Source organism: Quercus robur, chromosome 9 (genome assembly GCF_932294415.1).
Source record: "Quercus robur chromosome 9, dhQueRobu3.1, whole genome shotgun sequence".
Taxonomy (NCBI): domain Eukaryota; kingdom Viridiplantae; phylum Streptophyta; class Magnoliopsida; order Fagales; family Fagaceae; genus Quercus; species Quercus robur.
The window spans coordinates 16662751-16690722 of NC_065542.1; the positions used below are offsets into that span (position 1 = coordinate 16662751).

Genomic DNA, 27972 nt, shown 5'->3' on the forward strand with positions numbered 1-27972 from the left:
AAAACCAATTACTGATCTTCGCCCCATCACTCATTTGGGGGGTAGATACACAATTGGGTAAAACAAGTCAAGCGGGGCAAGTAAACTTTTTGCCATCCCTACTTTTTGGCAATACGAAAATCATTGGTCAATCACAAGAAAAGCATGAAGCGTTACAAAATGAAATGTTGTTTTTATATATTTATTTTGATAAAAACAAAATGTTGTTTGATGTACTTTCACATGAACCTCTTAAAATTGAGACAAACTTCTTTAGCGGCTAGGTATATTATAAATTTGGACCTAGTTAGGTGGGATATTTTGCTTTCTACATTTCTTTAATCACATGCAAATTGTGTGGCATCACTTCAACAAATGTTGAAATTCGAGTAGTATATTTCATGTTTCTAGCTCAATTAAAATTAAGGAAAAAATTAACAAATATTTTTAAAGTATTGATTTAAGAAATATTTTTAGAAATATTTTTATAAGAAAAGAAAAAATAATTATCATTTTTATAATTTCATAATTTTTTTCTTCTAAAATAGTCAATTAACAAATGTGCTAAGTCCTGTTACTAGAACCTAAAATTAAAAATAAAAACTTTAGACTAAATAAATACCTTCAAAGTTCAAACTTTCCCTTAAAAAAAAAAAAAAAAAAATTGAAAATCCCGATACACATAAGGATATCAAATGGACAAGTGCCAAGTGCCAACCAAACCTGCACTGTCAACGTAGAATATACACAATAGACTCAACGTATAACAAAATATTTTTCAATCAAATACCATTTTATTTTTTCCTAAGATAAAAATACCATTAAAAAAGAAAAAGAAAAAGGAAAGATGCAATTTTGTTTCCCTTTCGCATTTAAGCGCGTGAAGTTCAAACTCTTTGGACAACAAAGAAAGAAAGAAAAAGAATAGAGAAAAAGCGCCTTTATCTGATTATCTCTCTCTCCCTCCCTTTTTTATTGTTCAGTATCTTTTAGCAGTTGAACTCACACAAACGCACTTATACTGACTCATCCATGGCCTCTGCAACTCTCTCCTTCTCTCCCACTCGCACTCCCACTCGCGTCCGCACACGCGCAACCGCACTCAATCCCAAACTCTCCTTTACTTTTCTCCACCAATCACACCCTTTCCCGCCATTCCCACTCACAACAACCACAACGCTGCCCAAGAAGACGAGCTCAATTTCGTTTGCTTACGTGTCCGCACCCGCGTCCGACCCGAGTGTCAGCGAGCCCGAGCCCAGAATCGACGGGTCGGGTCCACTGACCGAAAAAGACCGGGCACCGGCGCCGAATCCGATAAGCTGGGGGCTATTGTGGACTCTGTTGAGTAGGCACAAGCTGAGGCTCGCGATTTCGGTTTTCGCTCTCGTTGGCTGCACCACTTGTACTCTCTCTATGCCCATATTTTCAGGTAAGCAAATTCTGAAATTTTCATCTTCGCCGTTTATTTAGTTTGTACTCTTTTCTGTTTGGATGGAAAGAAAAGAAAATCTGACTACTTGTAATATGTTTGGTTGGAGAGAAAGAGCGAGTTGATACAAGTTAACACTTAACACAAGTAAAAGTAAATCAAAAAAAGACTTATCAATTAAGGGAGTAAAAAAGAATACATGTAGTGCACTGGACCGTTAAGACGGTAACATGTGTTTTAAAGTCGTGTTATAATCTCAACGGACCAGTGCAACTCAACAATGAACTCAAACCTCACCCAAAATTTTATTATTAAGACTTGGTGTTGTTGTTTGGTTGTTAGAAAATTGAGGGTAAAAATGGAAAACGAATATTTGTTTGGATTATTTATTGATTTTGAGGCTAGTATCAACTTTTTAAAGCCTAATTAAAAAAGAAAAAGAAAAAAGAAATTCCCTTAAATACAACTAATGTAACTCTACTTTTTCAAAACAATAAAGTTTATATTATTTATGACAAATGGTTCATACAAACACAACAATGTTATGGACGCTTTTTTTTCTCCTACCAGAGATTTCACAATTGCTGAATTGGTCAAAGTGATGGAGAGAAAAATAAATAAATAAAATGATGGGTTTATGAGTGTCAGTTGTGTCCACCAATCACAATCAACCACTTCAGCAATTGTGAATTTTTTTTGTGAAAAATGTTGTATCCTCACAATCAACCACTTCAACAGTTGTGAAAAAGGTTGTATTCGTAGCATTACTAATGCAAAAATAATGGTTTCATTGATTGAGAAAAAAAGTTGCAAAAAAAAGTTTATGGAGGTGAAGGATTTTTTGCTTAATTGGGTACTAACAAGTATATTCAAAATTTGCAAGTTGTTATAATCTAAATAAGGGCTAGGGCATCATTTTAATTGTATTTTGAATTCAATAAACATTTTTAGCATTTAATCTCATTAGCCAACAAAAATATAAGAGTGATAATTCATTTGTGTTAGAGAATAGAGCTTAGTGTCTACGTCAATGATTTTTGTAGGTAGATTCTTTGAAGTACTTATCGGAGCTAGACCAGAGCCATTGTGGAGGCTGCTCAGTAAAGTGGGAGTTTTGTATGCACTGGAGCCAATTCTAACCGTTATTTTTGTTATAAACTTGAATACTGTATGGGAGAAGGTTATGTCAAAACTGAGAGCCCATATTTTCAGAAGGGTGCTGATTCAGAAGGTAACATTAAATTTCCAATTTAACTCTTAAAAAAGATTGTTTTGGGGGTGGGGGTGTATAGTACTGCTTGATTATGCTTAAACTTATCTGGTTCTTGCAAAGTAATCAATTGTGCAGTAGTGTTGCTCAAAACATAAAACATGTCATGTTTTGGCTGATATGCATTGGTATGACACGCATGTCATGCAAGAGGTGTGCCATTTCTACTTTGATTTATAGAAAATCCATTTTCAGATAATGATATAGATGCTTAATTATAAACTTGTATTTTCCTTTTGTGCTTGTTATCTATTTATTGGGTTTGAAACTTGCAAGAAAAAGTTATTACTTGTATACTTGGTCTTCTAATATTTTTTCTGTTATTTTCTATACAGGTTGAGTTTTTTGACCGATACAAGGTATATTTATGAAACCCTTTAATTCATTTTACAACATCTTTTTCAAGTGCATTCATATGGTTCTTCATGATTCATGAATGGAATTATGAGATAATCTGTCAATGAATTCTTTTGTTCCTGACTTACTCAAGAAACTATTAGTGTCTAAGAGATGTCTAGCTTGTCCTGGCAATTATAACCTCTGGTCTTTGCAAGTTTATGTTATGCTGATAATGGTATGATAATGTTTTTCAAAATGCGATTGTGTATCACCTTTAGTTAGGACTATTGACTTACTGGACAGACACTTTCAAAAACCCCGAAGTAAGAATCCCAAAAAGCGCCTCATGCTTCAGCAACAAATATTCGATTTTGTCTCAGAACATTCTTCTTTTGTTAAATCATGGCAAGGGCTTCACTCTTGCATCATAATCAAAGTTGGTAGACACTTAACTCTGACTGTTGTCATGGTATTTTTAAATTATATATTTGTCAAGTAAACCATATGTTTCTAGAAAACAAAATCTTCTAATTCTAGATCAAGTATTTTATTGTATTCTTTAGTAGAATTTTGAATGGATTCATTCATTAGCTTCTGTCAAGACTTTTAAGCCTTCTATTAAAGTTATGGAAGGTTTGTGGTGTGCCTTAGGGTTAGAACCCCATCCCCTCTCCCCTGTGTGTGTGTTTCTCAAAAAAAGTTATGGAAGATTTTGGTAGTTTAAAAATTCACATGCTGATTTTATTAAGCCTATGAGCCATAAATTGCTTTATATGCAACCTAATATGTTCAGGGTGCAGGCATATCATCCTCATCATGCATAATGGTGCTTCTGTTTCAATTTCAGCTTGTGCAATTTACTGTATGCTTCACCCTGTCTGTAGAATGCTGGAATTTACTGCCTATACTCCTTAGATGCCATTTAGATCCTGAGCATTTTGTCATCTCTTATTCAATTTACTAGATATTTTTCTCTCATAAGTTTTCGATAAATTCTTGTGTTCAAGTTATTTAAATAATTTGCGTATTTGAATGAATTAAATGTTATTTTTTGTATTTTATTAAATAGAAATAAAATAGCAATAAGCCCACATCTCCAATGAATTGGCCAGGTTTGAACCTTGCACTTGCTTTCTTGTTTTTCATATGTGGAAACTGGGGAAAAAATTAGAATTTTGGTCCAATTGCGGTTTGCATTGTTTAAATTTGTCGAATTCGCAAATTGACTGCATTTTACCCCCAATGGAGCAATTTGCTGATTGGAATGCAGTTTGCCAACTGGTATCCTAGGCTACAAATTGCTTCACTTGGAAAACTGTATAAAAAACTTACGTATGTAGCTATTATTCTGTGTTGTTTAGTTCATTATAGGATTGTAATGTTTAAGGAATAGGTCACTGATAGTCTATTGTTGCATGCCTATATTTTAAACTGACACTGGTCACACCTCACTTTCTGACAATCTGGTACATATTTGTAACATTTGATAGAAAAGAAGTCACTCAGCTTATTGCCCATCGCCAATCTACTCATACTGGTTTCAAACTAATATAAAACTTTGGAAGATTGCAATTGATACACGTGAGATTAGGGAAACATAATGACCTATTATTGTACCGAAAATTAAGAAAAATATATTGAGAAATAGGCTGATCGGCATGGTAAAAAAAGAAAAAGAGAGAGAGAGAGAGCAAGAACAATTTGTTGTGGAAAGGATAACTGGTACTGCCCACATTCTCTTACCATTTTTACTCTTATGTCTCATTTAGTTTTACAAATTTTCTGTTAGCTGCTGGTGAATTTATTTTCCTCTCTTCTTATTTTATTTTTTAAAATAATTTTTCAGAGTGGTTACTCACATCAACATCTATCTGTCCGTTTTTTTTGTCTGTCATTCATTTCACCTAATTTACATTTTCCACTGTCCCAGCAATTTCCTTTTACTGGATTAACTTGGGCTTTGCACCTTATAGGTAGGTGAACTTACTGGGTTGCTAACATCTGATTTGGGTTCTCTTAAAGATGTTGTGAGTGAGAACATTTCAAGGGATCGTGGATTCAGGGCACTTTCTGAGGCAAGCAACTCTACACCATGCACAAGTGAGCTTTGTGTTGTCTACATTTAAGCAAGTACATAATTACGTATGATTCAAAAGTAACATAAATTTTCTGTTTTAATACTACAATTTGAATGTTGTTTCAGAATGCTTTAGAGGCTAATTAGTAATTACCCTCCTCAAATATAGAATTCACCTTATCACTTTTCTTTTATAATTTCCTATCTGTGTTTCAGTTTTCAATTTATTACCTATTTTCACTAAGGGTCATCATATCTCTTGTTTTCTTTCTTCTTGTAGGTCACTGGGACAATATGCATACTATTTGCGTTGTCCCCTCAACTTGCACCTATTTTGGGCCTTCTGATGCTTACTGTGTCTGTTTCAGTTGGTAAATATTTATCTTGGATGTTTTAGCTTGTGTAGCTTGTTTGATGTTAGAAGTTTTTGTTCTGTTCTTATCCATAAGGCTGATAAAAGTATGGTTGACACCTCCCTCTCCCCCATCCCCCTCTCATGAAACAAATAAACAAAGGAATCTGTTTTTAAATGTGATTCTTGATATGTGCTTAATGTATCTTAGAGGTAGATCATCTCAATTAAATTTTCATGATCACATGAGCTTCAATGTTGACCTGCGGAGTGCCAATATTGCAAGTTGGCTTGGGGTTAGGAATTCTTTCTACATCATCTTGGTGCTTTTTTCGCAATCAGTTTCACATATTTGTCTTTGGAAATTTCATAAGCTCGTCTTTTTATTCATCCCCTATATTTTAGATCACTCAAATGTATCTTATTGTCAGTTAATCACTCCTCTTTTCTATTTTCTTCTCTCTCCCCTTGTGGATTTTGTTACCTCTTGCTCTGTGTGTGGTAATTTGGAAAAAAATTTGCTTATCATTGTTTGTTTAATCTTTCTTTTCCTTCTGTTGACTGCTATTAATATTCTGAAGCTGTGTACAAGCGATCAACTGTGCCCGTTTTTAAAGCTCATGGGTTGGCCCAGGCATTGATATCTGATTGTGTGACAGAAACATTTTCTGCTATTCGTACTGTAAGTTCTTAATCAATACTTTGCTACACTTTTTTCTTTTTCACCTCTATAGATGACATAGTAATTAAAGCTGGATATACATTCGATGATTGAAATTGTAACATAATTATTACAGGTAAGATCCTTTGGTGGTGAAAAGCATCAAATGTCAATGTTTGGTAGACAAGTAAGATAATTCAAGCATTAATAGCTATTGTCATGGAGATGTGAAAAGTTCATCATTATGCTTAGCATTTATTTAATGGAGCTTGGCAGGTTCTTTCTTATCAAGCTACTGGCATAAAGCTTGGGACTTTTAAATCCATAAATGAATCTTTGACAAGAATTGCTGTTTATATTTCTCTAATGGCCTTATATTGTCTTGGAGGAAGCAAAGTGAAAGCGGTAAGCACATTTGGCTTGTGAATCTGTGCTGACTATTGTCTTAGACCTTGAAATGTCGTATGCAATTCAAATTCAGTGCATCAACTACTATGCTCCCCTATATTTAACAATATCACCTTTGAATATCAATAGCTATGTTATAAAGTTTTCCAAAATATTCAATTTAGGATTCTCATTGTTTCTTAGTAAAGTAGTTTTCTGCCTTGTATAAGAACTCCAATTAGAAAGGGAAGAGATGTTTTTCAATTTCCCAAAGTATATGTACCCCATTGATGTTTTACAGTTTCTATGGCTGAAGAATCATGGTTTCTCTGTTTGAGGCACTCTCATGGTCCTTTTGTCTTGTAGCTTCCCTTCATGGTAGATTTCATGTTCCTAGCTATTTTTATGCTTGTTTCTTTCTGTAATCATAATGTTACACAATATTGCATATGTTTTTTAAGCCACTTTTGAATTAATCTTGCATTGAATGAAGTGTTTGAGTATGACTACTTTACCAAACTAGTATTTCTTATTGAAGGATTATTTAGATTATTAAACCATCATATTTTTGAGGTATGTATGATGGCTATGGTGTACTGTTGTCTGTGGCACAACTTAGGGCTTTGATCTTTGTGAGTGCTAATTTTAATGCATGCATCCTTGTGAAAAATTGTCATACTCATTCACTTACCAGCATACCTATTTGGCACAGTCAAATGTGATTTTATCTGTACCAAAGTCTTAAGGTTTTTCTTTTTCAATCATTCACATTTTTTGCTTACAGGGTGAGCTCTCTGTTGGAATTGTGGCTTCTTTTATTGGATATACTTTCACATTAACATTCGCTGTGAGTTCTTCTGTGCTGCTTGTGTACTCATGCTATTTCCATCATCTTCCTCCGGTCTGATTTGATACATCTTTTAGGTTCAAGGGCTTGTGAACACATTTGGAGATCTTCGTGGAACTTTTGCTGCTGTTGAGAGAATCAACTCTGTTTTATCTGAGATTGAAGTTGATGAAGCCCTTGCATATGGTGTAGAAAGAGAAATGCAGCAAAAAGAATTGCACAGTGACAATTATAAATTGTTCTTCATCAATGATTATGATGAGAAAATCCTCTCTAGGAATATGCATTATATGTCAGCCTTGAAATCAGCTAGCAACGTGTGTAGCTTAGCTTGGTCTGGTGATGTTCGTCTTGAAGGTATCAATCATGCAGTTTTATTCATTTTGTTTACATTATCAATTTTATACACACGTGTCTAAGTATTATCCTTTTAAGAAGTCCTAGTCCATTTTATGAAATTTTCTATTAAGTTTCTGCTTGTTATAAAGTGTAACATAAGGATTCTAAATGGTTGTGTGTCTATGGAAAATTGACTTTGTGAGTGTAGTTTTTTTATGTGCCATGTTGTTCTGCTATATCTAACTGCTTGTGAATCTCAAGCTTCTCCTTAAGTGTCTCTCTTTTCCCCCTCTTTTGGTTAAGAGCAAGCTTGCATAAATCCTTTCTTAGTTGGCTATAGAATGGGATGTCATAATAAATCTTCTTGTTTTTGCACAACAAATTTATTGCCATTTGTTCCACTGTAAATGAGTGTTCTCATTTTGATGGCCAGATGTGCACTTCTCTTATCCTTTGAGACCTGATGTGGAAATCCTAAATGGTCTAAATTTAACTCTCAAATGTGGAACCGTAACAGCTCTAGTTGGCCCCAGTGGTGCAGGAAAAAGTACAATAGTACAGCTATTGGCACGTTTTTATGAGGTTTTCTCCTTTTGTTGTTTTACTTAAAGCTCTATTTGTTAAATGGAAGTTTCATTTAGTTGTCTTGGATGGTGAAGAATCAATTTATGTATCCCTTTTGCAGCCAACCAGAGGTCGTATAACAGTTGCAGAAGAGGATCTTCGAACATTTGACAAGAGTGAATGGGCACGGGTTGTCTCTATAGTGAATCAGGTCTATTCTTGGATCTCCATACATCTGCTACAAGCATGTCATGCACAGATGTATTGTATATATGAATTCATTATCATTTCATCTCAGCATAGCATAATTCTGTTTTCTAGTAAATCTGAGATATAGCTTGACTAGCCAATTACTGTGGGGATACAACTTGGTCCAACTCTATACCAGATTCTAGGTTCCCAGGTTACATTGGATTGGTTTCAGATTGACAATATAGTATCCTAAAAGCAACATATGTTCTATACTTGTGTATTTGAGTATTCAGATAAAATTTTTATTAACTTAAGGTTTCATGAGTATTTTTTTATTTCTGAAAGAATTTGAAAATTGGGTAGGTTGGTTTTAGGATCAAGGAATATAAAGTTTAGTTAGGTTTGTATTGACACTGTCCACACTGGTTGAGTTGGGTGTTGGATTGATGCTCTAGATACGGGAAAATTACACTTACCCCCTCTATTTTAGAATGAGACACTCACCTCCCCTAAAGTGCAAACTATTTAGACTAACCACCCCTGAATGTCTCATTCTAAAACAGAGGGGAGGTAAGTGTACTAACGAAAACCTCAGGGGAGGTCAGTACAATTTTCCCCTCTAGATTCTTGGTTTTGTTTGTGCTTTGTGGTCAAACCAAACCAACCCAACCTGAAACCAAGTTGCACAGGTGCTGATAAGTGGTAACAAGAGTAATTATATCACATTTATTGTTGTTCTTCTCCTAAGTTTATAAATATATGATGCAGGAACCTGTTCTTTTTTCGGTATCTGTTGGAGAAAATATTGCATATGGGCTTCCAGACGATAATGTATCCAAGGATGATGTGATAAAGGCAGCCAAAGCAGCAAATGCTCATGAATTCATAATTTCACTGCCAAAGGTTTGTTGTCTTCTCAATACGCAAGTCTTCTACACCTGTTAGTTTGTGTTGTTTCTGAATGTTTATTTTTCTCAAAAGGGTTATGACACACTTGTTGGCGAGCGTGGAGGCCTACTGAGTGGAGGCCAGAGACAGGTATGGTTATAAAGTTGAGAGAGAGAGAGAGAGAGAGAGAGAGAGAGGTGCTTGATTCTTCCTGTTTTTGATCTGCAGAGAGTTGCTATTGCTAGAGCTCTGCTAAAGAATGCCCCAATCCTGATACTTGATGAGGTAAGCTCTTTATTTGCTTCTCAGTGCATCTACATTTCTTCTCCAAGTCAACATAAAAAAAATGAGATTGGAATTATCATAAATCCCAGTTCTACATGCTTTTTCTGAAAGCTCCCTCCACTTGGCATGAGACTGTGTTGGCCCCATAGGCCCATAACAGTTTTGGACTTAAATAATATATATAATGTCCTTTTCCGCAGGCTACCAGTGCCTTGGATGCAGTCAGTGAGCGTTTGGTCCAGGATGCTCTGAACCATCTGATGAAAAGCAGGACAACATTGGTGATTGCTCACCGATTAAGCACAGTTCAAAATGCCCATCAAATTGCACTCTGTTCTGATGGGAGGATTGCAGAACTTGGTACCCACTTCGAATTATTGGCAAGGGGGGGTCAATATGCTTCATTGGTTGGCACTCAAAGGCTGGCATTTAAGTGACCTTGACATTGCTTGAATTTAGAGTTGTTCTAAATGAACATGTGTTGGTGTACGTGTGAGGTGCAGAATTGGATGGTATTGCTTGACATTTACTTCTTTTTTTTATATGCCTCACTCACATTTACTTCTGTTTTAAATTCTTTTCTTTCATGCAGAGAAGTTTGATTATGCCATTCTGAAAGCAGATAACGCCTAGAAGTTGCCAAAGGATTACAGTACAGTACAGCTGGTGACTCCAACAAACAACAGAAAAGCTTCTGTAAATTTACTGATATAATAAGACACTTTTACAGGTTGATAGATTTCTTAAGCTACAACTTATTATATAGTCATACGACTCATACCACAACTCCATTGAGCCTGATGTCTATAGATTGAAGGCATCATGTTGTAAAACAATGTGATACTTGAGAATAATTGGGTTTTTTCACAATGCAGCAAATGCTGAGTGTTCAAAGCCGTAGTTCACGTTTGGTGTATTCTTAGGTTTTTGTTTTTCTTTGTTTATGCTTGAGAAAATTGCATACAAACTTTCTTATGAGCCACTATATCTCATAAACAAGTCTCAGGTGTTGATGAGAACAGTACAAGTTTACTTCCTAAACAATTTGGTTCCTTTCTGTCCGCAATTTGAATCTTAAACTGTAATTGGTTGGAAAGAAAAAACTTATCAATTACTCCATTTCATTTAGGATGATTTTGGCACTGCATGAAAAACAGATTTCACAATCGGAAAAATTGTGGTTTTGAAATCTTAAGAAGAATTAGAAATGGAGATTACAGCATTCAGATTGGCAAGGCATTCAGTAGGAAGGCCAAGGAATGAATTCATTAGGAAATCATCAATAGGATCAACAGTTGCCACCCCAACCAATCTGCACTTGCCTTCTTTATCTAACCTCTTTCCTCTTCCACTTCTTATAGTTCCATTTGACTCCTCAGATGTCAAAACTGTCTTAACCAGCAGTGGTGGAGCTCTATATATACTACCAGCAGAAAACCAGAAATTAGCCAAGAATTCAAGATCAACCTGCATGAACAATAGCTGCAATATTAAGTGGGGTTGTCATGCAATCAAATTTAAGAGAAACTACCTTATGACAATGCTAGAACAATCTTGCAGAAGGCAAAACACATCTGCTCATTTAAATGGTGAAATTACCTTGCCGGATTCTCGGTCAATGCTCCCTTGAAAGGATTCTGGGACAATATCAATCTTTAGAAATGGTGGCAATGGTAAACCCAAGAACTTAGTTGTTGCACTTGTTAATGGTGGTATGTAAAGTGTTTTGATGGCAAATGAAACTGAAATTACACCATTCAACTCACTATCTGGGACCTTTGTACCGGACCCAGTTCCTGATCCACCTTCAGCATCATACTCAAAATCAGGATACCTTGAAATGCCAAGCTTGCAACCTCCAAGAGTCTTGAACTTAACACTGTAATCATTACTTTCTGGGACTTGGACTTGAGTAACTGCAGTGGTGGAACCAAGTTCTTGTTGTTTTTGGTTGTTGGAAGAGGAAGAGAAGGTGATAATTTTTGGTCCAAGCTTTGGTTTTTGTGTGGGAAATTTCCAAAGAACTGGAGGGTTTGAGTTTATTTTACACCACATTTGGTGCGTAGTTTGTTTTGAATCTAATGAAGTAAAAGAAGGAACTGGGATCCTATACACGGAGTTTTGTGATAAGGAAGTCCATGTGGAATAACCAAAAGCACAAGTCTATCTTGTTAGTGAAATTGTGTCTCTACCAAAATATGAGGCTAGTTAAGACCTTATCTCTTAGTATTTAGGAAAATCTATCTATGATTAGTTGATTACCTACTAATTCATGAAATTTTGTGTGCCACTGGTACCTAACAGCAAGAAAGGTGCTACGAAAAATACAGTAGTGGTGGACCCTAAGAACAGAAGAACTATGCTTTTAAAAAATTGACTGAACATGTACATGACTAGTGGGGTCTGTGGCCTGTGGGGGTGACACCTGTTTCGTGTATGGATAAGGTCCAGTTGGGAGACACGTAGCTACCGAAAATAACTTACAGTGACACGGAATTAGGATTTCATTTTTAGAGCAAAACATTAATGATAAATATATATATATATACACACACATTTAAGAAATGAAAATTATAATACAAAGATTTAAAACTGAATTAATACGTATATAAAATTAAAAAGAGAAAAATTATTTCACACCACGGTATGTTTCAGTAGAAATTATTGTGTACTCTCGGAATATCATAAATGTGTACTTTTTCTTTTCATATGAATGGTGAGTTCCACTAACTAAATTCATGGTAGAACTCACCATTTATATGAGAGGAGAGAGTATGTATTTTTGGTACTGTAGAAGTACCTAATAATTTTCTATATTTCAGTGTTTCTATAAAAATCTTATTCTAAACTAGGAAAATAGGATATAGTTTTTTGAAAATAAATTCCTTTCTCTTTCCCTCACGTGGAGCTCTTCCTCTCGTATTAGTACAAGTACTCCCTCCCTTGGCTATGTGCGAAGGGTAACCATTTCAATCTTTTAAGAAAAATGGAGGATGATGTGTGTGATAGTCTTGAAAAGATGAAGTTGACAATTGAAGAGGAGGAAACCATTGCTATTTCGGATGAAGGAAGAAAGGAAGTAATTGAAAGTTGTAACCTGAGTTTGATTGGGAAATTCCTTACATGTAAGTCTTTTAATAAATTGGCTGCAAAGAATACAATAAGGAGAGCTTGGGGACTAAATGATTCAATGCAAATCCTTGAAGTAGGGCCGAATCTCTTCCAGTTCAAATTTCAATTCGAGTTTGATTTGGATCGGATTTTGAGAGGAGGTCCTTGGACCTTTGATAATCAATTACTATTATTGCAAAGGTGGAAAAAGGGCATGACTGTAGGAAATATTCGACTGGAGGCGGCATCACTCTGGGTCCAAATATAGGGGGCACCTTTTGATATGGTTTCCCCTCAAGTGGCGAAGGAAGTTGGTAGTCGATTGGGGGAGGTAGAGGAGGTGGAATGGAAGAAAAAAAAGGATGATCTCAGTATGTTTATGCGAGTCCGAGTTGCCTTACCAATCTCTAAACCTATTCGAAGGGGTGGTTTTATAGCTGGCTCAGATGGTTTGAAGTCATGGGTGACCTTTAAGTATGAGAGATTGCCCATGTTTTGTCACTATTGTGGAATTTTAGGCCATGATCTGAAGCACTGTGCAGGCCATTATGCTATGGAGAAAAAAGGAGGCCACATAGAATATCAATATGGTGACTATCTAAGGGCACTAGGGAGCCGATCTAAAGTTCTGGGGAGTAAAGCAGCAAGTCCGAGTGCTATCTCTGAGGAAGATACTGGCTGTGACGCAGGGAAGGATGCTGTCCAGGCGGAGCAAGGAGATCAGTTGAGGAAGATACGGGCTGTGAGGCAGGGAAGGATGCTGTCCAGGCGGAGTAAGGAGATCAGTTGAGGAAGACGACGGCGTGATTCAAGGAAAAGGGCGTGATTCAAGGAAAAAAGGCGGAATGTTTGCACGTTGACAGCTTAGACAGTTATTGCCATGCAGACGTTACAACCACAACAGTTATACTAGATGTAACCGGTCCTAAATTTCAGCATCCTAATCAGCCAGTCACAGATTTTCCTGAAGTGAAGGGAGCGGAGGTGAAGATTAATAAGGCAAGTGGGATTCACGTGCAGCCTAATTTATTAGAAAACCAGATTTTCGAATCTGGGAGTCATACTTCCAAGCCGGACATGATTGGGACTAATACAAAAAAGCCCAAAAGCACATGGACTCGTATAAACCGAATGGAATTTGGGCCAAGTGGATCCACCAAGCCCATTGCCTTACCTGGCCTGGGCAAGAGAGACACACATGAAACACAGGGGGGGCTGTTTGAAGAGGAGATTCTGAAGAAAGGCAGATTGAGCAATGAAGAGGAATTCAAAGACAATGTATCGGCGAGGGTGGAGAGTCACCCTTGCCGGGAGCAATGAGGCTGCTAAGCTGGAACTGCCAAGGACTTGGGAACCCTTGAACAGGTCGAAGCCTTCGCAAGCTTGTGAGGGAGTAAGTTCCCACGGTATGTTTTCTTATGGAGACTAGACTTGATAAAGATGGTTTTGATAGTTTGTATGGAAATTTACCGTATCAAAATAAGATCATTGTTAAACATCCGAACTCTGGAGGAGGGTTGGCCTTTTTGTGGAAGAATGAAGTTAGATTGGAGTTAATTAATTTTACGGTTAACCATGTTTTAGCAAAAGTCACGGAAGATGATGGTTTTGTGTGGTTCTTGACTGGTTTCTATGGGTGGCCAGAAGCACAGCAGAAAGAAAATTCATGGAGGTTGTTGAAACATTTACAATCTTTTGTAGTGGGCCCATGGGTGGTATTTGGGGATTTTAATGCTTATTTACATGCTTCAGAAAAAAAAAAAAAAAAAAGTGTTAGGCAGCCACAATTTTCTCAGATTGAGGCATTTAGGGAGGCTTTAAATTTTTGTCATCTTTATGACCTAGGATACAAGGGGTATCCATACACTTGGAGCAATAAGAGACCCAGGGAAGCTAATACCAAGATTCGGCTTGATAGAGGTGTTGCAAACAAGGAATGGACAGATAGATTTCAATTGAGTAAAATTGTGCATTTGTCAACTCATGCTTCGGATCATTTGCCAATTTTACTAGATGTTCAATCCTTTTCACAGATGAGGCAGCAACGTGGTAGAAGCTTCAAGTTTGAGGAAGCTTGGTTGCTCCGATCGGATTATGAAGAAGTTATTCAGGAGGCTTGGGGGAAGGCAGGGGAGGAAAGGGTTGGTTTGGCAGCAATACAGGAAAAAATAAAGGTTTGTGGAGCGGAGCTTATGGCTTGGGGTTCTCCCATAATTGATCCAGATACCATAGCCATCAAAGAAGTTCAAAAACAGTTAGACAGATTGAATGAGGCCGAATTGACTGAAGATGCAAAAGCAGAATTTTTGGGCTTGAGCAAAAGAATGGATGAACTTTTACAGAAGCAGGAAATTTATTGGGCCCAACGGTCTAGAATAAATTGGCTAAAACATGGAGATAAGAACACCAAATTTTTCCATGCCAAAGCAACACAAAGAAGAAGGAAAAATTATATCAAGGGTATCCGGAATGATCATGGGCAGTGGGTGGAAGAGTTGAAGGAGGTGGTTGGGGTAGCTTCAGCCTACTTTGACAACCTTTTTCATGCAGGAGTGGGGGATCAGATGGAGGAGCGCCTGAATGCAGTGGAGATTATGGTGACTGATGACATGCGGGAATTTCTCTCTACTGAGTTTACTGCTGAAGAAGTTAAAGTGGCTCTGTTTCAAATGGGACCAACAAAATCTCCAGGACCTAATGGTATGAATGCCCTTTTTTATCAAAAATTCTGGCATGTTGTGGGTGACTCTGTTGTTCTTGCTGTTCTGGATTTTTTAAATAATGATAATATGCTTCCTGATATTAATCATACAAATATTGTGCTTATCCCTAAAATCAAAAATCCAGAGAGAATGTCTGAGTTTAGACCAATAAGCCTTTGTAATGTTATTTACAAAATTATTTCCAAGGTGTTGGCAAACAGGTTGAAACAGGTTCTGCCTCAGATCATCTCACACACTCAGAGTGCCTTTGTACCGGAGAGGTTGATTACTGATAATGTGTTGGTGGCATACGAGACTCTCCATACCATGCATTCCAGGAAAAAAGGGAAGAAGGGTTCCATGGCATTGAAGCTGGATATCAGTAAAGCCTACGACCGTGTGGAGTGGCACTTTCTTCAACGGATTATGGAGAAGTTGGGATTTCCGGTTGTTTGGATAGAAAGGGTGATGAGTTGTGTGACAACACCATCCTTTTCTATTCTGATAAATGGAAAGCCCTATGGAATGATCCATCCATCTAGAGGAATCCGCTAGGGAGATCCATTATCACCCTACCTCTTCTTATTATGTGTTGAAGGTTTTATTGCATTGTTGAACAAAGCAGAATCAGAAGGGCGGCTTAAGGGAGTCTCCATTTGCAGAGAGGCACCAAAGGTCACGAACCTTATGTTTGCTGATGACTCATTACTGTTTTGTCAGGCAACTAGGGATGAGGGGGAAACCATAGCTGAGATCCTTCAAATCTATGAAAGAGCCTCTGGGCAGAGTATTAATCTAGAAAAGTCTTCAGTTTACTTCAGCAGCAACATCTCAGATAGCCAGAAGGGTCAGATTTTGGACGCATTGGGAGTGAAGGAGGTTAGCCGGTTTGAAACATAACTTGGTCTACCAACTTTGATTGGGAGGGCTAAATATCACACTTTCTCATTTTTGAAAGATAGAATTTGGAAGAAGCTCCAAGGATGGAAGGGCACTTTATTGTCTAGAGCTGGCAAAGAAATCCTCATCAAGGTTGTGGCACAGTCCATACCCACCTATACAATGAGTGTGTTTCAGATACCTTTGAAACTTTGTGATGAGCTAGATGCATTGTGCGCAAAATTTTGGTGGGGTCAAGTGAGCAATGAACGGAAAATTCATTGGAAAAGTTGGGATAAGCTCACTATTTCAAAGAAAGAAGGTGGTATGGGATTTCGGGATTTGAGAGCCTTTAATTTAGCCATGTTGGCCAAGCAAGGGTGGAGGATGATAAAGGACAATGATTCGTTGCTCTACCAATGTTTTAAAGCAAGGTACTTTCCGAGATCAAATTTCCTTGAGGCTAAAGAATCACCAAATTGCTCATATGTGTGGAGAAGTTTGATGGCTGCAATGCCTATTCTCCAATCCGGTCACTGTTGGAGGGTTGGGAATGGATTCTCAATCAATGCTTTAAAGGATAAGTGGCTTCTTAATTTTCCCACAAACAAGGTCCTTAATCCGCTCCAAGAGAATTGGGATGATTTGATGGTGTGTGAGTTGATCAATCCGGAGCTTAATACATGGAGATATGAGGATATTAGAACCATCTTTCACAGCCAAGAAGCGGATGCAATCTGCCAAATTCCATTGAGCAGAAGATATGTGGCTGATACTATAATTTGGATGCATAACTCACGAGGTATGTTTACTGTCAAGTCTGCTTATCATGTGGCGAGAAGAATCCTTACTGATGCAGCGCGGGTTGGAACATCTGGAGGTGGTGTTGCTAAAAAGGTTTGGTCTGCAATTTGGAAGTTACGGATCCCTAACAAGATTAAAGTATTTGCATGGCAAGCTTGCCATGAGATCTTGCCTACAGTTGTGAACCTGACCAAAAAAAGGATTATTCATGAAGATAAATGTGTCTTATGTACAAGAGAACCGGAATCCACCATTCATACTTTGTGGGACTGTGCAGTAGCTCAGGACATTTGGGCTGGTAGTGTTCGTAAACTACAGAAGCACAAGCATGGTCAGTCCGATTTGGTGCAACTGACGGAGGAATTGTTGGAGCGACTGAATTTGAAAGAGCTTGGGCTGTTCTGGACTCAAGCTTGTCTGATTTGGAATCAGCGAAACTCATTGCTGCATGGTGGAAAAATGAAGAGCCCAATCTGTTTGAACAAACGGGTAGAGGAATGCATGGAAGAATACCAACGGACTCAAACACAACTTAATGCTCAGCCGAGACAACAACCTTATGAGGATGTATGGAAACCACCACCTTCTGAGGCGTACAAACTCAATTTTGATGCTGCAACATTTCCGGATTTAGGCAGAACTGGGATTGGAGCAATTGTTCGAAATGAAAAGGGAGAGGTAATGGCTGCAATGTCTGCCTGTGGACCGGCTGTACAAACCAGTGATGAAGCGGAGTTGCTCGCTTGCCGAAGAGCTTTAGAATTTGCTGTGGATGCTGGCTTTTCCAGGTTGATCATTGAGGGTGACAATAGTAACGTCATTCATGATATCTCTTCGTCGGAGGAAAACACCTCTTCATTCGGCAATGTAGTGGATGATATTCGCCATTTGATAAGGGGTTTGATTTGGTCTGAGGTATGCTGTATTAGATGGGGTGGGAATAGGGTAGCCCATGTTTTGGCTCAACATGCTAGACAAACATTAGATGAGGACTTGTACTGGTTGGAGGACTCTCCCCCACCAGCCTTGGATGCTCTTTATCATGATCTTTTATCTATCTAAATGAATGAACATTCTCTTTTCAAAAAAAAAAAAAAAAAAACATATAATGTGTGAGATGTGTGAAATAAATACTGTCAAAAATAAAACTAAAGTTGTTAGATACTTGAGAGTTTTGTTTCAATATACATTTAAGAAGTTAGAAGAGACTAATAATAGGGACACAAAACTTTTCACTATTTATTAATTAAGTTGACAAACTTTGATTAACACGTCATCATTTTCTTATAAATTCATTATTAACGCTATTTTTCTTACGTACTAATCTAAAAAAAAAAGACAAAAAAAAGGGGACTGTTAGAATGAGCCCCATACCTCTACTAAATACAATTAACATTACTATGCTCCCCCAGAATTTCAAGAAAACACAACACCATATTAATGTCCTTTCCAGTTTGTTATGTATATAACGTTTAGCTCACCCTGGAGGACAATCTAATGTACTTGCTTTACTCGGTAACTTTTTTTTTTTTTTTTTTTTGGGGGGTTACATTCTCTGTGACCTAAATTCGAACTGGTCAACAATTTATGGTAGAAGTTGGTGGTCAACCTTTTTGAAAAAATCTGATAGTCAAATATGTATTCAGTACCTCCTAGTAAAAAATTCTGATAGGTATATATTCACTTCATTCATTAAAAAGGCAAAAAAAGAGTATATATTCACTTCAACATTCCAAACATCAATATTCTCTTCCAATTGCAAAACAATAGCATCCATTTGTCATTTCCATTTTTTGGGGGGTCCTGATGCAAACATTGAAAGACATAATGATGATCAAATTCTCTAGGAGCAGACATCAAAATGCATTGGTGGGGGTTTGTGTGTCTCTTAAAATGGGGATACTAGAACATAGAGAGGTGGTAAGTGTTTTTTTGCATAGTCAACTTTTTAGCTCTTTACTTCAGCACAAGGATAATAATGTGGCCATCTTTTTTTTGTAAGCCTCTGACCAATGAACTTGAAGTCTTTGTTGTACCTCATTTCCAATAAGAGTGAGAGTGACTGTGAGACCCTTTTACTCTAATGAATAGCTCCTTTATCTAGTTGTCTATAAAACAAAGCATATATATAATATAAAGAACTTGGAATCTTGCAACTCTTCATGTTGTCTAGTTATATATAAATAATATAATATTAATTTCTTTTCCAACATCTTAATGGCATTATGGCAATCACTAATATGGGATGTGGAGCAATCCTTAGCTTGTAATGAGTAGTTTTAGGAATACAAATTATTTTATACTTTTTTGTCACAATTTTGATATTGTAGGTTATAAATGACTGTTTATCACTTACACATGACCAATATTTTTTTCTCCACCACTTACACTTGCCATATATCACAGTTGTTGCAAAAAAGTGAAAAATGTTGTGGTACTAAATTTTTTCTAGCTTGTAACACACCAAGTCACCAACACCAACTCTTTTGCCTTGGCCTGCTATCACTCTCTCTGCACTGTTTCTCTCTCCACAAAAGAATCTTATGTAATGAGGATGTTTTGATCATTGAGATATATAGTGGGATTTTGGTGAGGAATGAGTGGGAGTGGCCCACCAATGGCCGTACCCCACATCTATAGGAATACCCACCAATGTCCAAACGGTTTTTGAGCATCTTAACTGATTTAATTAATCCCAGATTTATATTTATATATTTCTTCTTTTATTTTTTGATAATTACATTTTTTCTTTCTAATTGAGAATGGATGCGTAACACGTTTTGAGCATCCAACTAATTTAATTAATCCTGGAATATAATTCTTGCAAAACATGTATTAGTTGTGCAAATGAAGACATAGATTCTATAACTATTAACTTGATTGTGAATTTGTGACTCATCTAAAATGGAAATTATCATAATAAAAGTCTAAATTTATGGTGTCCATTCCATAACTAATTTTTGAACATAAACCTATGGTGTTCAACTCATAATTGGCGAATTCATAGGTTCAATTACTACTGAATGAATGCCAATAAGAACCTATTGGAAAAATTGGGTACTATCTTATAACTTTGTATCAGTTAAGTTCAAGAGTTGGAGATAAGCGGATTCATAATTATTGTTTTATACTAGAATGCCAAGATATCAATATATTTATTTTTGATATAGACAAGATTCGAACTCATGTTCCTTATTAGGCAACAAATGACTTCGGTAATTGAGCTAATTGAATCGCCAAATTTCTACAATACACTGAACCTCACATCTATTATGTAATAAGCAACTGTGTTCATGAAAGCAATGTAAAACCTTTTCACCTAACGATGGAATGATATTTTGAATCTTTGATTAAAACAAATGATCTTAAATTTTAACCTGGAGAAAGCAATCAAGCTGACAGAGAACCGCATTGTGCTTAACTAAGAAAGTGACAATGAAAGAAAGTTGCACAATTCCGAAGAAAAAAAGTTGCAATTCCGAAAGGCAATAATATGAAACTTGGAAAAATTCATATAGCAAAGAAGCAACTTTATACACAAGGTAAGAGTCCATTAGCCACAAGTTACACTAACTACCGGTGAAAAAAAGAACCTAACACTAACTCTTCAAACCAGAAAGACATCACTCATACCAACACTGATTAAAGCAAAACTCAAACTGGCACTAAATCACCGGGATTTAGCAACTAGGGCACAAGTATAATACAACACACTAGCATGAAACTCCATCTTGGTATGCCATTCCCATAACACTTAAGACACTTCATCAGAACCACCAATTAGTTTAATGAGGTCAGCCAGTCCATACTTTCAACATACGAGAGAGGATCTAAGAGAAGTAGGAAGATGTGTGCATGACGACCATCGAATGACTGATTCAGACACCATGAGATCAAGTTGCTCGTGCTCACCAAGTCCAATTGTATGGTTCCTCTTGCTACCGATGCCCAACATCCTAGACCCAATCGTTCCTCCTGCCCTTCTAACTTCAGATGCCTTGTGTTCCACTTCTTTTGCCTCATGTCCAAAGCAAAGAGTAGAATCCGGTAACATGAACAGCTTCCCCAAGCTTGCCTCTGCATAATAGGACGCAAAATAGGATTTTCAGATATAGGTTATGAGATGGTGTAAAGAATTGGAAAATGTAAAACCCAAATACCTCCTTGAATTGCATCCACTCTAGGTATGTTAGTTGAAAACTCTAATGCACAACTCCCTTGTTCAATCGCAGAACCAGGACTAAAGAATGCAAAACTTGGCATTGAAGGAATGGGGGAAGAGAATTCCAAGTCATTAGAATCACCAATGCTACGGAAAGAAAATCCACCAGATGCAGTGAGTGGTGTTGATGGTTCTGCCATGAAAGTGGAAAAGGATGATCTGCATGTGAATGTAGGTGATTCTACGTCACATGTAACAGGTGATCCAGCGCCAAAGCTGATATCTTCATTCCTGGACATAAATGAGTTAGAGAAAGAGCCACTGCCTATTCCCAATTCTCCACAACTATGGTTTTCACGTGCACTTGGATCTTCGGGACTGCTGTCCTTCATCCAGGAGTGATCTACAAAAGACGAGTGACGTAATTTATGTTTTCTAGCCGTGGAGGATATAGAAAGTCTTCAAACAAGGGAGAAAAGGACACCAATTAATAAGTCAGAAGGTAAACAAAATCCCCGGGTCTACCCATACTAGTTAACCAACCCATAATTGCAACAACAGCAAGACCACATCTATGTGATTAGGTTTCTAATGCTAGCTAAAGACCATTAACAACACAGTATGGAATAATGGTATTTGTTGATACTTTAAAGACATCCTTCAAAACATACATTACTGCCTCATGAAAAACAATATATTTAAAAGATGGAATGCAAGGAGAGGCATACTTGAATGAAAATAATCTCTTTCCATTTTGTAACGCAACAGTGATAGGATTGGGATGTGCTCAAGATATAAATGTCTGGATCCTCTACCTCAGTTCTAGATGCTTCAAATAAAGACTTTTTGGCTTTTAAGAAATAATGATGTTCTTAAAGAAACTTTATAACTATAATGGTATCACCCTCTGCATTCCTAATGTCACCAGAATCCAAAACAATGTGCCTGAATTTGAACGTTCAGATAGTAAAGTGAACACTACACCACTACCCTTAAACAAACAATGACTTGGTGAGTATCCAACCTACCTAAGACCTGCTGAGCAGTAAGCCTTTGAGAAGTATCTGTACAAAGCATTCCCCTGATGAGATTCTTAGCAGATTCTGATACGCGATTCCAGGGATCAGATGGGAACCTCAGATCAGCTGCCCTGACGGCATCAAATATTCGTGACTTTGTCTTTCCCCAAAATGGTGGCATCGCACTAAGAAGAATGTAAAGAATAACCCCAGCACTCCAAACATCGGCAGTCTGGTTATAGCCCCCAGCAAGTACCTCTGGAGCTATATAAAATGGACTCCCTACTAGCCCATGCAAACTCTGCCCTGCTTCAATGAACCCAAATGCTTAGAATACAGAATATCTCAGATTCTAAGGGGAAGACTGACTAATATAAAATAAAAACCAGTAATCTGCAAAGAAAACAAAAATAAAAATGAGAGTACCAGGTTTTATGTAGGTTGCAAGACCAAAATCTGCCAATTTGATTGGAGAAGATGAGGCTTTTGTGGCCAATAGGATATTCTCAGGCTTCAAATCTCTATGAACAACCCCATTCTCATGACAATATAACACCACTTGCATCAGATGCCTAAAGAGAACCCTGGCCTCAAACTCAGTGAATCGTCCATGCTTTTCTAACTGGTGAAAAAGCTCCCCTCCAGCACAAAGTTCCATAACCAAATGAACATAGTGTTCCTCCTCATACACTGCCTTGAGATCTACAACATTCGGGTGCCCAGATAGTTTTGCCATTATTTCAATCTCAAGCTTCACGCTCCGCACATCATCTGATGTAACCAATCTATCTTTTGCAATGGATTTGCATGCTAATAACTCTCCAGTCCATTTATCAGAGCACACTCTGATAACACCAAACTGCCCCCAACCCAATTGCTCCCCAAGAGTGTACCGATCTTTCAAATTCGAGGTCTGATTTGCATCCAAAATGGTTTCAGTCAAGCTCTCTACTTTATAACAATTGCATGGATGTGTGAATGGTCTGCTACTGCTGTTGGTCTTGCCAATAGTCATTGCAAATTTCTTGCTCCCCCCAACCAAATCCAAAGATACCAATCAGAAGACCAGCTTATGCTTCTATGGTTATGGGTTCTGATCCCAATGACCTTTTCAGAATCTCAGCTAAGCTTCAAATCAAATATTGGCTTTTTCTCTTTTTTCTTCTCTTTGCTTAAAAATACATTTACCAAACCCACATTTACAGGTCAAAATTGAAAGAAGTTTCCAAAAGCTAGTTGTTGAATTTGACAGCAACCCTTACCGTGAAGAATACGACACCACATGGTACTAGAAGTAAAGCTAAAAAAAACAAAATCTAGAACCCTTAGCTGAGAATTTTTTTTCAACCCCAACTGGATCACCCGGATCTGGAACACAATGCAAAAATGTTCAGATTCACATCATCTATTTTTTCAGATTAAATTACAAGCCAACAAAAATAAAACAAAGACAAAACCCAATTAGGCAAATTTGCTGATATAACATTAAATTCATTGAAAATATCAATTTGAACTTGTAAAGCTGCAAGTGAAGCTCATAACAGAATTGAAGATTTCAAATTTTTACCATATCAACAAGGAACAAAAAAAAAAATCCCATTTTTGATTAAAAGTAGCCAAAAAAAGCTGTCAATTTTGTAAACCTTTTTAATCTGCAAAAAGCCGTGAAAAGAACCAAAATCACCACCAAATGACAAAAGCACCAAAACCCATCACCTAAAAAACCCTAAACCAACAAAAACACCAAAAGTAAACACAAACCCATCACAAATTACCTGGAAACAAGCCACCCCAGATCCAAAAGTTCCAATATTTTTTTACCAAATAGCCAAGTATAAACCAGACCCCACATTCCAAAATTTAAAAACAAAGCACAAAAAAGGTAGAGACAGAGTCACAGAGCTAAAGAGAGAAAGAGCAAGACCTGGTTGGAGAGAGAGGCAGAGGAAGAGGACCACTGAAGAAGAAGAAGAAGAAGTCCGTTGGAGCAGTGGGATTGACAAACTCTCAGCTGCCTTAATCAAAAAGCCCCTAACCCCAAGACAGACAGACAGAAATAGCTCTCTCTCTCTCTCTGTCTTGTGGCTTTTGGTATGGTTTTTAGGCTCTGTGGCTTTGGTTTTTGGCCAATACACACCTACTTTTGTTGCTCCTTGTTGTATTTATCTGGTTTCAGATTTTTTTTTTTTTTTAGTGTGTGTGCGTTTTTTTTTTTTTGAAATTCATAGGAATGGTAGGGCTGGGCTTTTCTTTCTTTCTCGGATGTCAAGGACAACTCTATTTTTGTTTAGTTTATCATATTACTGGGTACTGTGATTTGTACCAGAGGATTGTTTTTCCGCTTTTTGCTCTACTCGCTTCTTGTACACAATTCACGCACACTCGCTCTATTTAATCCTCTTTACCTTTTCAGAAAGTTAGTATATTTAGTACTTATTTTTTGCCTTTTCTTTTATGTAACGGCGGAACCTTGTATAGGGTGTTTTTTTGGGGCTAAATACTACTTTGTATACTTGTATTAAATTTCTTTTCTTGTTTCTCCAAAAAAAAAAAAATTTCTTTTCTTCCATTGATTTTTAGCTATAAATGAAAAAAAAAAAAATCCCCAACCAATTATTTAATGATTCATATAATCATAAAAAATCAACATTACTAAACCCCAATTACAACTTGGCAACTGGGTTTGGATTCTAAAAAGAAAAGAAAAGAAAAAAACCCCAATTACATGTTTTTTTAGATGGTTAAAAATATTTACATACTAAATATGTTGTCGTTGCAGCTTGAATTTGCATTTATCCCTTACTTCAAGAATTTAGAACTTGGGGAGGTACTACTATCTTTGCCCAAATGATGCGTGACACATGACTTATTAAATATATCATATGATTACAAGCTAGGTAGACATTGTTGGTTGTTTGAGTTGTTATATGGTGAATTGAATGAATTTTTCTTCCAAATAATTTGAAGATAAACTCTAATTTTGAATTACAACTAAAACTTTACTATTATAAAAAGTTATTTTGCCATCTAAAGAATAAAGAAATAATGCCTTGTCAAATTTCAAATTAAGGGGGGAAATTATAAAACTTTTAAATATGGTATATTATTTAACTTCTTGTTTCAAATCAATAATTTTGGATAAAATTTAATATTTTGAAAGGTGTAATTAATAATTTACAAATCAAGAGTTTTGTAAACTCTCTGGTACTATTAAGTTCTCGAGAATTTAGCTTTGCATCTTCCCCTCCGGCTTGTTAAAAGTATAAATAAATAAAAATAATAAATTCATGATTTTTTCTAAAGGAGCAACTTGATTAGTAATTTTATATTAGTTAGTGAAGTCAACTAGTTTTGCCAATATTTAAACAATATAATATGTAAGAAATTAATTCTCTAAAACAATTAATAAAAGCCCTAAAACAAACAACCTCGTTTTTTATAATAGATTAGTAAGTGTCATCGAACTAAATAAATTATGAAAGGAAAACATTTAATTATTATATTATACTAATCAGTATAAATTAAAATTTTAAAAAATTCAATATAAATTAATAATTCAATCGTCATGAACATGCATTTTTTAAGTCAAACAGTCAAGAAACATAATCAAGCATAATTTTTGATGTTAGAAACCCAAGAGAAACTAAAAAAAATATGACAAACCCTAATATTGGAGGAAGCGTGATTGGCAAATCGAGAGACCCAATGGGACTTTCATCCCTAATTGGAGACTTAATTGGCACTCCCTTATGCAGTTACTCCCAAATTTCTGTGGCAGCTTCCTCTCACTCCCATGCATGTTTTTTTGGATTATATTACAATACTTGCAATGTTATGGTTAGTTACAAGTTGTTTACTAGTAGATAGACTTTATTAAGTTAGGGTTCAAACACATGTAGATGTAGTACATTAATCATATGTGTACATTGTTGTAAGCGCATGCGTAACCAATTATAACACTAACCCAAAATTACGTCCTTATTTTAAGGTTTAAAATGAAAAAATGTTTCTCTCTCCCTCTTTCCCTCGTCATCAAGGTGAAGAGGACTTAGAAGAGGAAAAAAAGAGCCATGGGAGGAAGGTTGTTTTTTGGGACCACATTATAAAAAAAAATGCAATATTCTTTATTACTTATTAGTTAAGCTATCTATAAAATTTATTAAAAAAAAAAAAAAAAGACTTCTTACTTTTTTCATACTCTCTAATAATCTAACCTTACAATTGATGTAATTGCAGGAGAGTTTTAAAATACTCTAAACTTGCAGTCTCTACTATCAGTACAGATGAAATTGTGTTGGGTTAAAGCCAATAGAAAAATTATTCACATATGAATTTCAAAATAATATTAAAAAATTTAATAATTTATACATAACTTTGACATACCAAGCCAATAGATGAATTATTAATATAATAACAACCCAATTTAAAATGTAGATTTCTTATGTTTAATTATTTATTTATTTTTTGGGTACTGTCTTCATGTATTGAATTAAAGCTATGATGTTTGGCTGTACATCACTTGAATACGTCTTCTTACATCAACAAGTAGTCCGTGCCTACTACGTATCCACAATACTAGAATTTAAAGTCTTTGTTCTTGGATCATGATTCATGCATGTCTTTGTCAGAAACTATGTTTAAAAAAAACCTTGTTCTTTGGAATCATAAGGGCTGTTGACAAAACATACTAGCAAATTTTTTTCAAATAGTCAAACTTTTTTTTGTTTTGTTTTTTGTTTTAACTCTCTCTCTCTCTTTCTTTTTTCTTCTTTTTTTTTTTTCATGCGTTGACAATAATTATGCTGTAACATTGGCAGTGCATGTGGCCCTACGCAATACATATATACTAATACATACGGTCTCTGTTTATCCATTTTAAAATGTTGGTCTTGTTTAAAAATTTTAATTTTTTAAGAGAACATCATTTAATGTATTTTTTAAAATTATAAAAAATATATATTTACTTTTTAAATAAATTAAAGAATAAGATTGAAATTTTATTTATTAATTATAAAAAAACTTTATTTTGGGACAAAGGACCAATAAACTATCTAAGTATCTAGTGCTCCATGATAATTTTTAGTAATAAATAATCACAAACAAAGTTGGATAAAGTTGTAAAATTATTATTATTATTATTTGCTTAAAATAAATTAAAGTTGGAATACATATGATGTAGAAGAATAATACACACAAACACAAGCGCGCGCGCGCGCACACACACACACATATATATATATATATATATCTTGTGTTTAAGGATATCTAAGATCACCACTATGTCGTCTTGTGCATTCTTGACATAATAATCATTTTACAAATACAAATTTTTATGTGTTAAAAATAAGGGTAGAGAAAACCTCAAATATATAAAATATATTTAGATCAGACTATGTTACAAATTCGCGACGGTTTTCTGTCAGGGAGCCAGCTGTCACCAATATCACAGTGACGGCGGATGGTGACAAGTTTGGCCTTTGTGTGGCTACTGCCCATGTGTTACAATGTGACGTGGCATGGCAAGCTTAATGTTCTTACGAGCCAACCTTTGTTTTGATTTGTCCTTTGCTGATGGTGCCACATTGATGGAGGCCTCATTGGACGGTGTTGGTGTTAGGGCCGTAAACAAACTATGTGTCCTTATCAAAAAAAAAGAAAAAAAAAAACTATGTGTCTATGTCAA

At 36.2% G+C, this 27972-nt stretch overlaps 4 protein-coding genes across 8 annotated transcripts; 2 read left to right on the forward strand and 2 right to left on the reverse strand.

Annotated features, from left to right (window-relative positions):
* The first annotated feature begins 912 nt into the window (after positions 1–912).
* LOC126698209 (ABC transporter B family member 28) lies at positions 913–10512 on the forward strand. Of its 4 annotated transcripts, none has more exons than XM_050395283.1 (17): positions 913–1411; positions 2455–2642; positions 3017–3040; positions 4994–5095; positions 5378–5468; positions 6031–6131; positions 6247–6297; positions 6387–6515; positions 7282–7344; positions 7422–7701; positions 8117–8265; positions 8369–8458; positions 9208–9342; positions 9421–9477; positions 9556–9612; positions 9813–10098; positions 10205–10512. In XM_050395283.1, exons 1-16 carry the CDS (start codon positions 1012–1014, stop codon positions 10047–10049), a joined length of 2154 nt encoding a protein of 717 aa, XP_050251240.1. In that variant the 5' UTR covers positions 913–1011; the 3' UTR covers positions 10050–10098; positions 10205–10512. The 4 variants fall into 4 exon arrangements, 1 of the variants encoding a protein (XP_050251240.1); XR_007646408.1 differs by having other exon boundaries at positions 914–1411; positions 9813–10124; XR_007646410.1 differs by having other exon boundaries at positions 914–1411; positions 9813–10124; positions 10210–10512.
* Positions 10513–10716: 204 nt separating this feature from the next.
* Positions 10717–11811, reverse strand: LOC126698210 (uncharacterized). 2 transcript variants are annotated; one of them, XM_050395284.1, is made up of 2 exons: positions 11212–11811; positions 10717–11094 (listed from the first exon to the last, which is right to left on the reverse strand). In XM_050395284.1, the coding sequence occupies exons 1-2, from the start codon at positions 11665–11667 to the stop codon at positions 10804–10806; spliced, it is 747 nt and encodes a 248-aa protein (XP_050251241.1). In that variant the 5' UTR covers positions 11668–11811; the 3' UTR covers positions 10717–10803. The 2 variants fall into 2 exon arrangements, with proteins under 2 accessions (XP_050251241.1, XP_050251242.1); XM_050395285.1 differs by having other exon boundaries at positions 10717–11079; positions 11212–11804.
* Positions 11812–12598: 787 nt separating this feature from the next.
* LOC126700780 (uncharacterized) lies at positions 12599–12991 on the forward strand. The gene has a single exon (XM_050398966.1). It carries the CDS (start codon positions 12599–12601, stop codon positions 12989–12991), a length of 393 nt encoding a protein of 130 aa, XP_050254923.1.
* A 7606-nt stretch (positions 12992–20597) lies between these two features.
* Positions 20598–24509, reverse strand: LOC126698201 (calcium-dependent protein kinase 26). Its single transcript, XM_050395248.1, has 5 exons — positions 24214–24509; positions 22716–23657; positions 22299–22595; positions 21269–21673; positions 20598–21185 (listed from the first exon to the last, which is right to left on the reverse strand). The coding sequence occupies exons 2-5, from the start codon at positions 23302–23304 to the stop codon at positions 20920–20922; spliced, it is 1557 nt and encodes a 518-aa protein (XP_050251205.1). The 5' UTR covers positions 23305–23657; positions 24214–24509; the 3' UTR covers positions 20598–20919.
* Positions 24510–27972: the final 3463 nt, after the last annotated feature.